This window comes from Patiria miniata, unplaced genomic scaffold (assembly GCF_015706575.1).
Source record: "Patiria miniata isolate m_02_andy unplaced genomic scaffold, ASM1570657v1 HiC_scaffold_17, whole genome shotgun sequence".
Classification (NCBI taxonomy): domain Eukaryota; kingdom Metazoa; phylum Echinodermata; class Asteroidea; order Valvatida; family Asterinidae; genus Patiria; species Patiria miniata.
This window is the reverse complement of record NW_024037055.1, coordinates 13,010,795-13,024,119: the sequence shown is the minus strand read 5'-3', so window position 1 is coordinate 13,024,119 and position 13,325 is coordinate 13,010,795. Positions and strand designations below refer to the sequence as shown.

General features: G+C 42.6%; 1 protein-coding gene across 5 annotated transcripts in view; it reads right to left on the bottom strand.

Moving 5' to 3' along the window:
* Window positions 1-988: 988 nt before the first annotated feature.
* LOC119723884 overlaps window positions 989-13,325 on the bottom strand; it is a 29,936-nt gene continuing 17,599 nt past the window's right edge. For 4 of the 5 annotated variants that reach the window (XM_038194774.1, XM_038194775.1, XM_038194772.1 and 1 more), the window contains 4 exons: window positions 9,659-12,099; window positions 6,297-6,416; window positions 4,868-4,978; window positions 989-4,066 (listed from right to left, as the gene is read on the bottom strand). In XM_038194774.1, the coding sequence (XP_038050702.1) occupies window positions 1,359-4,066; window positions 4,868-4,978; window positions 6,297-6,416; window positions 9,659-12,065 (5,346 nt within the window). In that variant the 5' untranslated portion in view covers window positions 12,066-12,099 and the 3' untranslated portion in view covers window positions 989-1,358. The remainder of the gene's footprint in view (window positions 4,067-4,867; window positions 4,979-6,296; window positions 6,417-9,658; window positions 12,100-13,325) is intronic. The other variant, XM_038194776.1, reaches the window with a different exon arrangement.

The following is a 13,325-nucleotide window of genomic DNA, read 5'->3' as shown; positions in this document are numbered from 1 at the left end:
TTTATGTGACATCGCAATAAAGGCAGGCAATGAGTACACCACCATCTTTTCCTCAAAAAACATTGGTTAAAGTGATCAGAAATTGCCTCAGATCGCACCACAGAGCATCTAGAATCCAAACATTTTTCGGGGCCCTTAAGCGGGCCCCGAACCCCACGCCGTCATTTTTTTGACCCACTTTTTGGGGGAACCAAAATTTTTTTTGGCCCCCCCCAAAATTGTGTTCTGGATCCGCCCTTGAGGGGAGCATACCTTACCAAAAATCACAATGAGCATTATTCTCCTCATTTGATACTGACCAAACCCCCAGGCTAAAACTCAATCTAAAAGTTTTATGGAGAAATGTTAGGAATAAATGATATCAATTGGAACTTTAATACACCTTTAGATGGTTCAGGTAAGCCTACATGTACACCAGCACAGTTGATTCACAATATTACTGTAAACAGATCAATTAGGAATGATGAACAGATGAAAGCAAACGTGAGTGTGCTGTCTAAAAGGGAATGTACAACATTTGCTTTGGCTACAATTTTCAGAAATAAATGGATTTGGAGGATTAGTATGTTATAGCAGATGTTGTTAATCTGATTTTGTTCACGTTTTGGGCTTGTAGATGCTGGAAAAACCAAGAAAACCAATCATGTTCTTGTAGTCTGGTTCCCTGACCCCTTAAGATGAAGCAGAGAAATGTATAGACTTTGGGGAATTGTAAGGTCAGCGAATCAGTCTGGCAGGCTTGTACCCCTTCACGGGTGTGTAATCAATTGTAAAGAAAATACGGAACAACTGTTATGAAAAATTCGGAGTGGTTTTTTTAAAAAAGCCAGTTTTTTCCAACGCTGCTCGGCCAACCAGCGTTGGAAAAATACACATTTTCTTGAAAATGTCAGCACACCAGGATACATGATTTTACAGGATACTTTAGAATATCATTCCTTCACAATCCAGTAAGGTATTTTGTGATAATTTGATCATTTCGTTTTTTTGATGTTTGCAAATGTTTTATCTTCCCTTTAAAATCAAAACTTTGAAGAAAAACTTTTAAACTCAGATCTTGACTTTAATCAAAACCAATGATTTGGGGTATTATGCACAACCAATATGTTAGTTGAGTCGATGCTGATGATGTAGGGGTGTTTGAATGTGTTAACAATATCTTACTCTTTGTAATTACATGTAAGTGGAATCAGTTGATTTAAATGAGTAAAATGACCCTCAGTCAATTTACTTTGCCAAAAATAAGACTGTTACCAAATGATTTAAATCAGTGATTTAAAAAACAAATCATTTGATTTAAATCAGTGATGTTTTAAACAAAATTGTATGATTTAAATCGTGATTTAAATCAGTGAAATTTATGTCCTAATGACTAATCCATTCTTCTTCAGGTCACTCAGTGACTCATCAATATGGTTCTTGTCTTCCTCTGTCAGGCATGTCAGGTGCAAGTCCCTGAGGTCCAGCCTCTGAAGGTGCAGCAGCTGCTTTACCTCCATGCACCACAATGCTGCTGTACCACCCAGGTCATTAAAAGAAAGATCCAATTCAACCAAGTTGGGTAGATCCCTGAGTGACTCAGCAACATGTTTGATGTCATGTCCATTCAATGAGCAGCGACACAAGTTCAGCTTTGTGAGGGACTTCAACTGCTTTAGATGCATGCACCATAATGCTGCTGTACCACCCAGCTTATTACGAGAAAGAGCCAATTCAACCAAGTTGGGTAGATCCCTGAGTGACTCAGCAACATGTTTGATGTCCTGTCCATTCAATGAGCAGCCACCCAAGTTCAGCTTTGGGAGGAACTTCAACTGCTTCAAACGCATGCACCATGATGCTGCTGTACCATCCAGGTTATTACCAAAAAGATTCAATTCACCCAAGTTGGGTAGATCCCTGAGTGATTCAGCAACATGTTTGATGTCCTGTCCATTCAATGAGCAGTCACACAAGCCCAGCTTTGTGAGGGACTTCAACTGCTTCAAATCCATGATGCGCCATAATTCTGCTGTACCACCCAGGTTATTATGAGAAAGATCCAATTCACCCAAGTTGGGTAGATCCCCGAGTGACTCAGCAATTTGTTTGATGTCATGTCCATTCAATGAGCACTTACGCAAGTCCAGCTTTGTGAGGGACTTAAACTGCTTCAAATGCATGCACCATAATGCTGCTGTACCACCCAGGTTATTATCAAAAAGATTCAATTCACCCAAGTTGGGTAGATCCCTGAGTGATTCAGCAATTTTTTTGATGTCCTGTCCATTCAATGAGCATCGACTCAATTCCAGCTTTGTGAGGGACTTCAACTGCTTCAAATGCATGCACCATAATGCTGCTGTATCACGCAGGTTATTATCAGAAAGATCCAATTCAGGTGAGTTGGGTAGATGCTTGAGCAACTTAGCAATATCTGCAATGTCCTTGGAATGTACAGCATGAAGATTTGTCATTGCACACATGGTAACAGCTAACTCCTCAATAAACCATGTCCATTTACAACGGTTTACATGCAATGTATGTACATTAGCAAGGTATTTGTTGCCACTGTCTTTTGTCTGTTCAGCAACACATTTCACAAAGTATATGACTGAGTTCAGACAATCCCTGTCAAGCTTATGAATACGAAATTTATCTGTTATGAATGAATGTATGAATTCCTCTGGAGGCAAACGTTTGGATTGACCTTCAAAGAAACAATGAAGTGCCAACTGACCCATCTTTGAGTTGAATGACAACTTCTTCCGATACGTCAACAGAAATTCCTTCATAATCTCATATGTACATGCCTCATTGTCACCACAACAAAAGCGCAGAAGATACTCAAACGTCCTTGCACCCTTTGACATGATTGCATTCAACATCTTCTGAAATTCCTCTGGGTCTGCTTCTAACAAGCTTTGCAAGTAAGCAGCAGCATAGAACTCCTGGAATGTCTTGTGAAAAAACTGAATACAGTTGTGAGTCTGTAGTCCCTTGCGGTCTGTCTGTTTGGTCAGAATACCTGCTTTCAGAGCCAGCTCAAGCACAATCGACTTAAAGTCACTTTCTTTGAAAGAGAGTGACTGATCTGGAGAAAGAAGACCATGCAACGCAACCTTGCCAATTTCAATCATATCTTTTGCTGAGTCCAATGATTTTCTTTTGAAGATGTAGAGAACTCCATTACGATACAGACGTGACATTGTTTCTGGGAGTGTGCAGTCTTCTCTCCATAGTACACACATCAAAAGAAGAAGCATTGGACTTGCAGCTAAAGCAGACAGAACGCCTGATGATCTAATCTTTTTAAGAAGCCCCTTGGCCTTGACAGGTTCAGCTGTGTAAAATTTACTAACATACTCGGCGACATCTTTCCTACTGAAACCCATGACCTCAACATGTGTGAATGGGTCCTGAACCAGTTTCTCTGATACAAGTCTGTCAAAGTGTGAGGGGCGGGTGCTTACAAGTACAGTGCAACCCCTCAACACCTTACCACTTAGGATCTCCAGAATGGAACCAAATGAGGATTCACGCAAGGAGGTAGTCATGAGCTCATCAAAGCCATCTAGTAAAACAAGGACTTTTCCAGGACTGTTCTTGATAAACATATCCAGGGCACCTCTTTCAATACTTACATCTTTAGCCAAGAGTTTGTCAAAAACTGCATCAACAAGATCTGAACTCTGCTCCAGTGCGTACATTTTCAACAGGAAGACAAGTTTATACTTCCGTAGTACCTGACTAGAACCAACTGCCCAATCATATGCCATTTTGTCAAACAGTGTGGTCTTTCCTCTACCAGCCAACCCAGTTAAAACAGCTATTTGGATCGGGTCTCCCTCTTTTGTCTCAAGTTGTAATATATCATCATATGATGCAAGCTTGACTCTGTCCTTACCAAGTATTAACTGTAACTTTGTGTAGATTTCTGTAATGTGTTTCCTGTCATCACCTACCCATGGAAGCACTTTAACAAAGCTACCTTTCCCCCTGTAGTGTGACTTCAGGGCATCTTCACAGCAATCAGCGGCATCTTGGGTTGGACTGTCAAGCTTCATCTTTTTGGGGGCGCTGCATCCTACAATGTTGAAATGACCATAGAGTTGAATGACTTAACCATGCAATGCATTGTGGCATCCAAGCAATAAATTGGCTCCTTGTCTGTAGAAAGTACCATTTTGAGCTGAAATATTGGCTCATTGTATGCAAAAAGTTAAAGCTCTAAAAACTTGTTGGTTAAAGCTTGGGAGGATAAATATTGACAGGATTGAAATAACTTCCCGTTCACTGATGCATGAATCTTAGTCACTCACACAACAAGTGTTGCAAAAGCTCTGCAATAGACCGATCCAGTATGCCCCGCCCACTGTGCACGTAGGCAATTATCATGTGCTCCTCTCCAATGCCACACTACATGTTACAGCCTCGCGCATCATACGCGTCTGCACGCATGTTGGATCCAGTAAGCCCCATCCACTGTGCACGTAGGCAATTAACATGTGCTCCTCTCCAATGCCACACTGCATGTTCCAGCTGCTCGCACATGCCGTGCAAGTATGTTGGACTTTTGTGTACTGATGTGATGTCAGACATAAGTCATGGCTGTGATTGGTCAGAACACAATGGGGCGGGGCTAAATGGATTGGTCTATTAATGACAGATGATACATTTATTTTCATGAAAAAAGTCTTATTTTCTCAAACTCATGGCATGCATGGGAAGCAAAAAGATGCTGTGCTTTAGTACACTGCAAATTAACAAGAACAAAACATTTTATTCCCATCCTACAAGTGTGAGACTAGTATGTAAAGAAGGTATACATTTACTACATGTACATGTATACATCTGGTTTGGAGTTGGTACATTCATTGATAATTACCTTGTGCACCTGAGGCCACATGTGATGTTGGTGGTTGTTGTGATGTACTTGGTGGATTCTCTGATATGTCAACTGATGGATGACCAGAGTGGTGTGATGCATGTGCACCATCTTCAATCAAATCAAATATGATAAGGATAATTGTGTGTATCACTGTCATGAAAAAAATATTCAGTAAGATGTCATTTTTCGGAGTTGAGGGATAAAAAGTGGGAAAAAAGTCGGAGCAAGGTAAACAAAACTAGGAAAAAGTAGGAAATGTAGAAATACTTGAAAGCCTGAAAAATGTTATGCAACATTAATGTGGGACTAAGATCTATCCTTTTTCAAATGTGGCACACATATGGGGCGCTATTTAAAAACTTAATTATTCAACATATTACAAGACTTAACCATAAATAGTGTCCTCCAATTGTGTCAACAATTAATATTTTGAATTGGGTAATAGTTGTAGCAAAGAAAATTAGTGACTCTCAGTAGCTTGTGAAACTGACAATCAGTGTCCATGTTTATGTAGTATAAAAGTTCATCATCGAACACGAAAGTCCATCACCGATCGTGAATATGCATCACAGGTAAAAGTCCATCACCGATCGCGAAGTCCATCACCGATCATGAATATGCATAACCGATTGCAAAAGTGTATCACCGATGCGATGATCACATTAAATGCCTCTTTGGCGTTCCATAATAGAGCACTATATCACGTCACATGCTTGTGCTGCAAATAGCGAGCACCGTAGACCCAACCTCGTTTCCAGGGTGTGTAGCAGGCTGCAGTACGCGTTGCCATCGATGGTTTTACGCATAGCTCGGTCAGACCGCGCAAGGCATACTAATGTGTAGTCCTTCTGAGTATTCGTTGCACTCGGCGCAGGGGCGGCAAGCAAAGCACAGGAAAGAATAGGGACACTTGATGGCCACGCATCATGGAGAAAAAATATTTTGCCAAGGTCAACCCATTGCTACCGTTTAGTGAACTCATTTGCAAAACAGCCAAGTAGAACACGTAAACGCAACCCCTACGTCGAAGCCGCTGACCTCGCACAGTCTAGACACGTAGAAAAAGCCAGCACAGGGGGCGGACAGGCAGTCAACGTGAAAGCGCACATGACGGCAAATTCCTGCGCAAAACGCAGTCACGAAAAATCGACAAAACGGATCGCCGGTCCGTACGGGAAAATCAGGACGACCCGAGGTGTCCAACCCGGCGAAGACACCCTCCGCATTTTTCCATGGACGTGGAGCGATTTTGGCGCCGCAGGAGCCAGCGGTCTCGGATCCTTTCATGAGCAAACATCGTCTGGGAGGCGGAGTTAAACTCTCTCTTATATATATAGATATCATCTCCCCCACCCAAAAAAAAACAAATTTCAATTTAGATTTAATATCAAATTACTTTCATCTTAGAGAACAAGATTACATTTACCTGGTCCCTGCAACGGGAAGATGTAATTGATATTAACTCCACTTGAACCAACAACGATAGAGTTTTTGCTACCACTGATTGTGCCGCTGTTTCCGATGTTTCCAGTTCGTTGTGGGGAATCTACAATCAAAAGCAGGAATAAACAAGTCAGGTGTGTTTACAAACACAAATGCCCCGCAACCGTGACTGTTTCCATGACATAACACCACTCTAACATCAACTTACATGTACCTTGGTCAAATGGAACGTTCATTGACAGTATTAGTGTCTTCTGTAGGTTTTATATGGATTAATCCCTAATGATCTCAGAATAAATACAAGATTTCTATTGTTTTAGCCACTGTGACCTTGACCCTTGACCTTTCGACCCCCAATCGATAGGCTCCTTAGGATTGCCAAGGACAATCCACAAACCAAATTTGAAGTTCATATGTAAAGTATATCTCAAGTTATCACGCTGACAAAATTTCTTTTGTTTTTGCCACTGTGACCTTGACCCTTGACCTTTTGGCCCCAAATGCAAAAGGCTTCTTAGGATTGCCAAGGACAATCCACAAACCAAATTTGAAGTTCATATGTAAAGTATATCTCAAGTTATCGCGCTGACAAAATTTCTATTGTTTCAGCCACTGTGACCTTGACCCTTGACCTTTTGGCCCCAAATGCAAAAGGCTTCTTAGAATTGCCAAGGACAATCCACAAACCAAATTTGAAGTTCATATGTAAAGTATATCTCAAGTTATCGCGCTGACAAAATTTCTATTGTTTCAGCCACTGTGACCTTGACCCTTGACCTTTCGGCCCCAAATGCAAAAGGCTTCTTAGGATTACCAAGGACAATCCACAAACCAAATTTGAAGTTCATATGTTAAGTATTTCTCAAGTTATGCTGACAAAATTTCTATTGTTTCAGCCACTGTGACCTTGACTCTTGACCTTTCGGCCCCAAATGCAAAATGCTTCTTAGGATTACCAAGGACAATCCACAAACCAAATTTGAAGTTCATATGTAAAGTTATCGCGCTGACAAAATTTCTATTGTTTCAGCCACTGTGACCTTGACCCTTGACCTTTCGGCCCCAAATGCAAAAGGCTTCTTAGGATTACCAAGGACAATCCACAAACCAAATTTGAAGTTCATATGTTAAGTATTTCTCAAGTTATGCTGACAAAATTTCTATTGTTTCAGCCACTGTGACCTTGACTCTTGACCTTTCGGCCCCAAATGCAAAATGCTTCTTAGGATTACCAAGGACAATCCACAAACCAAATTTGAAGTTCATATGTAAAGTTATCGCGCTGACAAAATTTCTATTGTTTCAGCCACTGTGACCTTGACCCTTGACCTTTCGGCCCCAAATGCAAAAGGCTTCTTAGGATTACCAAGGACAATCCACAAACCAAATTTGAAGTTCATATGTTAAGTATTTCTCAAGTTATGCTGACAAAATTTCTATTGTTTCAGCCACTGTGACCTTGACTCTTGACCTTTCGGCCCCAAATGCAAAAGGCTTCTTAGGATTACCAAGGACAATCCACAAACCAAATTTGAAGTTCATATGTTAAGTATTTCTCAAGTTATCGCGCTGACAAGATTTGTCCTGACACACACACCCACACACACACCACCCCACCCACCCACCCACCCACAGAAGGACAAGGCGAAAACAGTATGCCCCTTCGCCGCGGGGCATAAAAAATCAATAAAATACATGTAACAGTCGACAAAATGATGCCTGTACTAAATTCCATCTCTATTTGTCGTCTGTTCTTGGAAACATTGCCTTTCTACGGAGCCTCTATAAAAAGGGACATTCAAATTCTTTTTGTTATCTTGTGCACACGATATAATTATGTCGAGCATGGCAATTGTGGCTTGGCAATGTTACATTGTGTGTGCTGAGGCCTTTGTGCGCAATGTACCGGTACAAGGTCAGCTGATAACGTTAATTCACAATCACGCGTCGGCAGCAATTTTTATCAAATGATTATTCCCCAAGTTTACCTGCACATATACCAGTTCTTCCTCGCTGTTTTCTTAGCTATAAAACATAAGTGGGTTTGGCCCTTCACCGACGTATAAATCCCGAGTGCAAATTCCATCTTATGAATTTTTAGCTATAAAAGACTTCTCTCTCTCAAAAAGGCAGTCTCACAACATTAATCAAAAATCCCCATTCTATCTGACTTAACATGTAACATAGTGGCTGCATTGATGATTACGCCCCCTCCAAAATAAACACGCTGCTTTCGTTAGAAACAAAGTCGTCTGATTTTGTGCACGCCGCGTGCAGCCAGCTAGATAAATAATAATATTGAATGTCCCTTAAGGGGCTCCGTACCTTTCATTAGAAGAAAAATATTTTTTACTCAATCTGTCCGATAATAGACAAAAAAGTACAAGAAATACCTGGCTACATCTACCGGTACATGCATGTCTCAAATCTGCGGGTGAGGTGGGGAGGGGGAGGGTGGTAAATGCCCCTAAAGGTTAAAAACTGACTACAAGCAACTACAGGGTGAGTTAAAAAAAAAAGGAAACTTAAATGGCGCCCCCTATTTTTTGAAGAAGTTGTGCACGTAGCGCTTTCCGGATCTAGAATATGAAAGCCCGATTAAGAAGCTTTCTTTTAGTAAAAGAATCTTTCAAATCGCTCATGCACTTTTCCAGTTATGGAATTTTGAAAACAAACACCGTTTTTAACCTTGTCCATGGATCACATTTGCCATGTGATATTTCAGTATTAAAAATGAAACCATGTCATATCCTGAAAATGATTTCAGAATAATTAATCCCATAATTCTCTGGGGAATCCAAGTAGAAGGCAGGGCAAAACAATAAACTATTGACAGTATAAGGCCTCTTATTTTAACCACTTTGAAACCAGCATTTTGAAATTTTCAAAAGGCATATTTTGCCATGCAGCCAACTTCTGATAAACATGTACATGTACAACCAAACGCCACAAATACTGATTCGCAAGAGTGATTTGAACAGTATTTGTACGATATTTCTTGCCGATGCCTCATATGTTTCAACACTCAATAAATGTAATGATTAGTGCCAGTAACCATGGTTATGAGAGTGTTCTGATGTGTTTATTTGATATGGGAATAGTTTTGTTTTTTTGTGAAATATTACTAACCTTTGTGATTTGTGGAAAAGCTTAAAAACTGGAAAAGTACATGAGCAATTCGAATGGTCCTTTCACTAAACATAAGCTTGTTAATTTGGCTTTCATATCCTACATCTAGAAAGCACTACGTGCAGTACTTTTTCAAAAATTAGGGGCACCATTTGGCATGTTTGGGTTTCCTTTTTTTTTACTCACCCTGTACAGCTACTGCTAGTACGTACTTACCTAATGCAGCAGGTACCTGAGCCTCCTGTTGCGTAGTGGTAGGGACATCAGTCCGTTGGTAGGCTGTTTCAGATTGTTGCATTGTGGTAGGGACATTAGTCTGTTGGCATGCTGCTGCAGATTGTTGCATCGTGGTAGGGACATTAGTCCGTTGGCTGGCTGCTTCAGATTGTTGCATCGTGGTAGGGACATTGGTCTGTTGGCATGCTGCTGCAGATTGTTGCATCGTGGAAGGGACATCAGTCCATTGGCAAGCTGCTGCAGATTGTTGCATTGCTGTAGGGACATAAGTCCGTTGGCTGGCTGCTGCAGATTGTTGCATCGTGGAAGGTACATGAGTCGGTTGGTAGGCTGCTGCAGATTTTTGCATCATGGTAGGGACATCAGTCCGTTGGTAGGCTCCTGCAGATTGTTGCATCGTGGAAGGGACATCAGTCCATTGGCAAGCTGCTGCAGATTGTTGCATTGCTGTAGGGACATAAGTCCATTGGCTGGCTGCTGCAGATTGTTGCATCGTGGAAGGTACATGAGTCGGTTGGCAAGCTGCTGCAGATTGTTGCATTGCTGTAGGGACATAAGTCCGTTTGCAGGCTGCTGCAGATTGTTGCATCATGGAAGGTACATGAGTCGGTTGGTAGGCTGCTGCAGATTTTTGCATCATGGTAGGGACATCAGTCCGTTGGTAGGCTGCTGCAGATTGTTGCACTGCTGTAGGGACATAAGTCCGTTTGCAGGCTGCTGCAGATTGTTGCATCATGGAAGGTACATGAGTCGGTTGGTAGGCTGCTGCAGATTTTTGCATCATGGTAGGGGCATCAGTCCGTTGGTAGGCTGGTGCAGATTGTTGCATCGTGGTAGGGACATCAGTCCATTGGCAAGCTGCTGCAGATTGTTGCATTGCTGTAGGGACATAAGTCCGTTTGCAGGCTGCTGCAGATTGTTGCATCATGGAAGGTACATGAGTCGGTTGGTAGGCTGCTGCAGATTTTTGCATCGTGGTGGGGACATCAGTCCGTTGGTAGGCTGGTGCAGATTGTTGCACCGTGGTAGGGACATTAGTCCGTTCGTAGGCTGCTGCAGATTGTTGCATCATGGAAGGGACATTAGTCCGTTGGTAGGCTGCTGCAGATTGTTGCACCTTGGTAGGGACATAAGTCGCTTGGTAGGCTGCTGCAAATTGTTGCATCGTGGTTGCAACATAAGTCTGTTGGCTGGCTGCTGCAGATTGTTGCATCATGGAAGGGACATTAGTCCGTTGGTAGGCTGCTGCAGATTGTTGTACCGTGGTAGGGACATAAGTCGCTTGGTAGGCTGCTGCAAATTGTTGCATCGTGGTTGCGACATAAGTCTGTTGGCTGGCTGCTGCAGATTGTTGCATCGTGGTGGGGACATTAGTCCGTTGGCAGGCTGCTGCAGATTGTTGCATCGTGGTAGGGACATTAGTCCGTTGGTAGTCTGCTGCAGGTTGTTGCATCAAGGAAGGGACATAAGTCCGTTGGTAGGCTGCTGGAGATTGTTGCATTGAGGTAGGGACATTAGTCCGTTGGTAGGCTGGTGCAGATTGTTGCATCATGGTAGGGACATCAGTCCGTTGGTAGGCTGTTGCAGATTGTTGCATTGAGGTAGGGACATTAGTCCGTTGGTAGGCTGCTGCAGATTGTTGCATTGTGGTAGGGACATTAGTCCGTTGGTAGGCTGGTGCAGATTGTTGCATCATGGTAGGGACATAAGTCCGTTGGTAGGCTGCTGCAGATCGTTGCATCGTGGCAGGGACATAAGTCCGTTGGTAGGCTGCTGCAGATTGTTGCATTGTGGTGGGGACATTAGTCTGTTGGTAGGCTGCTGCAGATTGTTGCATCGTGGTAGGGACATAAGTCCGTTGGTAGGCTGCAGCAAATTGTTGCATCTTGGTTGGGACATAAGTCCGTTGGTAGGCTGGAGCAGATTGGTGCATCCTGTTGGAGACATAAGTCCGTAGGTCTAAGGCTGCTTCAGATTGTTGCATCATGGTAGGGACATCAGTCCGTAGGTCTAAGGCTGCTTCAGATTGTTGCATCGTGGTAGGGACATCAGTCCGTAGGTCTAAGGCTCCTTCAGATTGTTGCATCATTGAAGGGACATAAGTCCGTTGGTAGGCTAGTGCAGATTGGTGCATCATGGTGGGGACATTAGTTCGTTGGTAGGCTGCTGCAGATTGTTGCATCCTGTTGGAGACATAAGTCCGTAGGTCTAAGGCTGCTTCAGATTGTTGCATCCTGGAAGGGACATAAGTCCGAGTCCGTTGGTAGGCTGCTGCAGATTGTTGCATTGTGGTGGGGACATCAGTCCGTTGGTAGGCTGCTTCAGATTGTTGCATCGTGGTAGGGACATCAGGCCGTTGGCAGGCTGCTTCAGATTGTACATCCATGGTACTTTGGATCACCAGCCCACAATTGAAAGTCCTGTTTGTCAATGATTAACGAAAAAACTGTGTCACGTTTCATTCTTTGGTGGATTAACTTTGGAATATTTTAACAGATTTGTGAACGCACCCACGACTACTGACAAGGCAAATGGCAGGGCAAGCCTATAGTCTGAGCATTTGGGACTCTCAATAAACCTGATTGACATTCGCATTGCACCATGGGTACGGAAAACAACCAACCAATACAGTTCATGCATAAACCAGTTGGGGCAGTGAGCCAGTCATGCTTTAAAGTATCTTAAAATTGATCATTGTATAATTCATCTATTAACAAATTAAAGCGTGGATTATGAGAAACAATTTGTACATAAACTTTAAAAGTTTTTAAACTTTGAAAATAAAAGAAGAAATAATCTTAAAATATATTTCCAGGTTCCAGTCATCGGGCTCAGTGGAACAACAAAATTGGTCACAGTAGAAGCATGGAGCTTGACAACTTGATTGGCCAGTATTGGCATTATATTCATGTTCATGGGTATGAAACACATGTCTCAAAAGGGATTCACGAAAATTCTCTTGATTGTGATAAGCTTTAAAAAATGTTTGTTTTTTGTTTGTTTTTTGATAGGCTTCATTCACACATGTTATGCCCAAATTTGACTATTGGTCCCAACATATGTTGGGATGGTCCCAACCAGAGATGCTACAGGGTCTGCTTGAAAAAAAAAACGGAACAGGGTCTGAGTGAAAAAAACGGCAGTTGTCCGCGAGTCTCATGGACATGTGACGCGCTAAAAAATACGCGAAATGAGACTCCACTACAGTTTGTTTTACCCATAGAGCTATATCTAAATTTAATACATGTATAGCTCTATGGTTTAACCCAACCTCGTTCCCCATGGGTACGATCGTGCTGCGTCATGTTGTTTCCCATCATGCCTTGCGCGATCTTGGAATGCGCACGCGCCAATGCATGGAGTCGAGGCTGGGTTTTACCTTGGTTTTCCGCGTACCGTGCGGTCATCATAACCAGCGCATCAAGTCTTAGGAGGTGCGTGAAAATTGCCACGCCTTTTGAACGATTGTTCTTCCTCAAACTCAAAACGCGTGGCCAGTCGGATCACCGTCCGCTTTTCACCGACAGTATACATTTTAAAAATATTTGCTGGGGGGGGGGGCATGCGCCCCCTGCGCCCCCCTCTGGATCCGCCAATGGTATACTGAGTGCAAGTATGTTGGCCACCTGTATCGCATGCAGGCTCG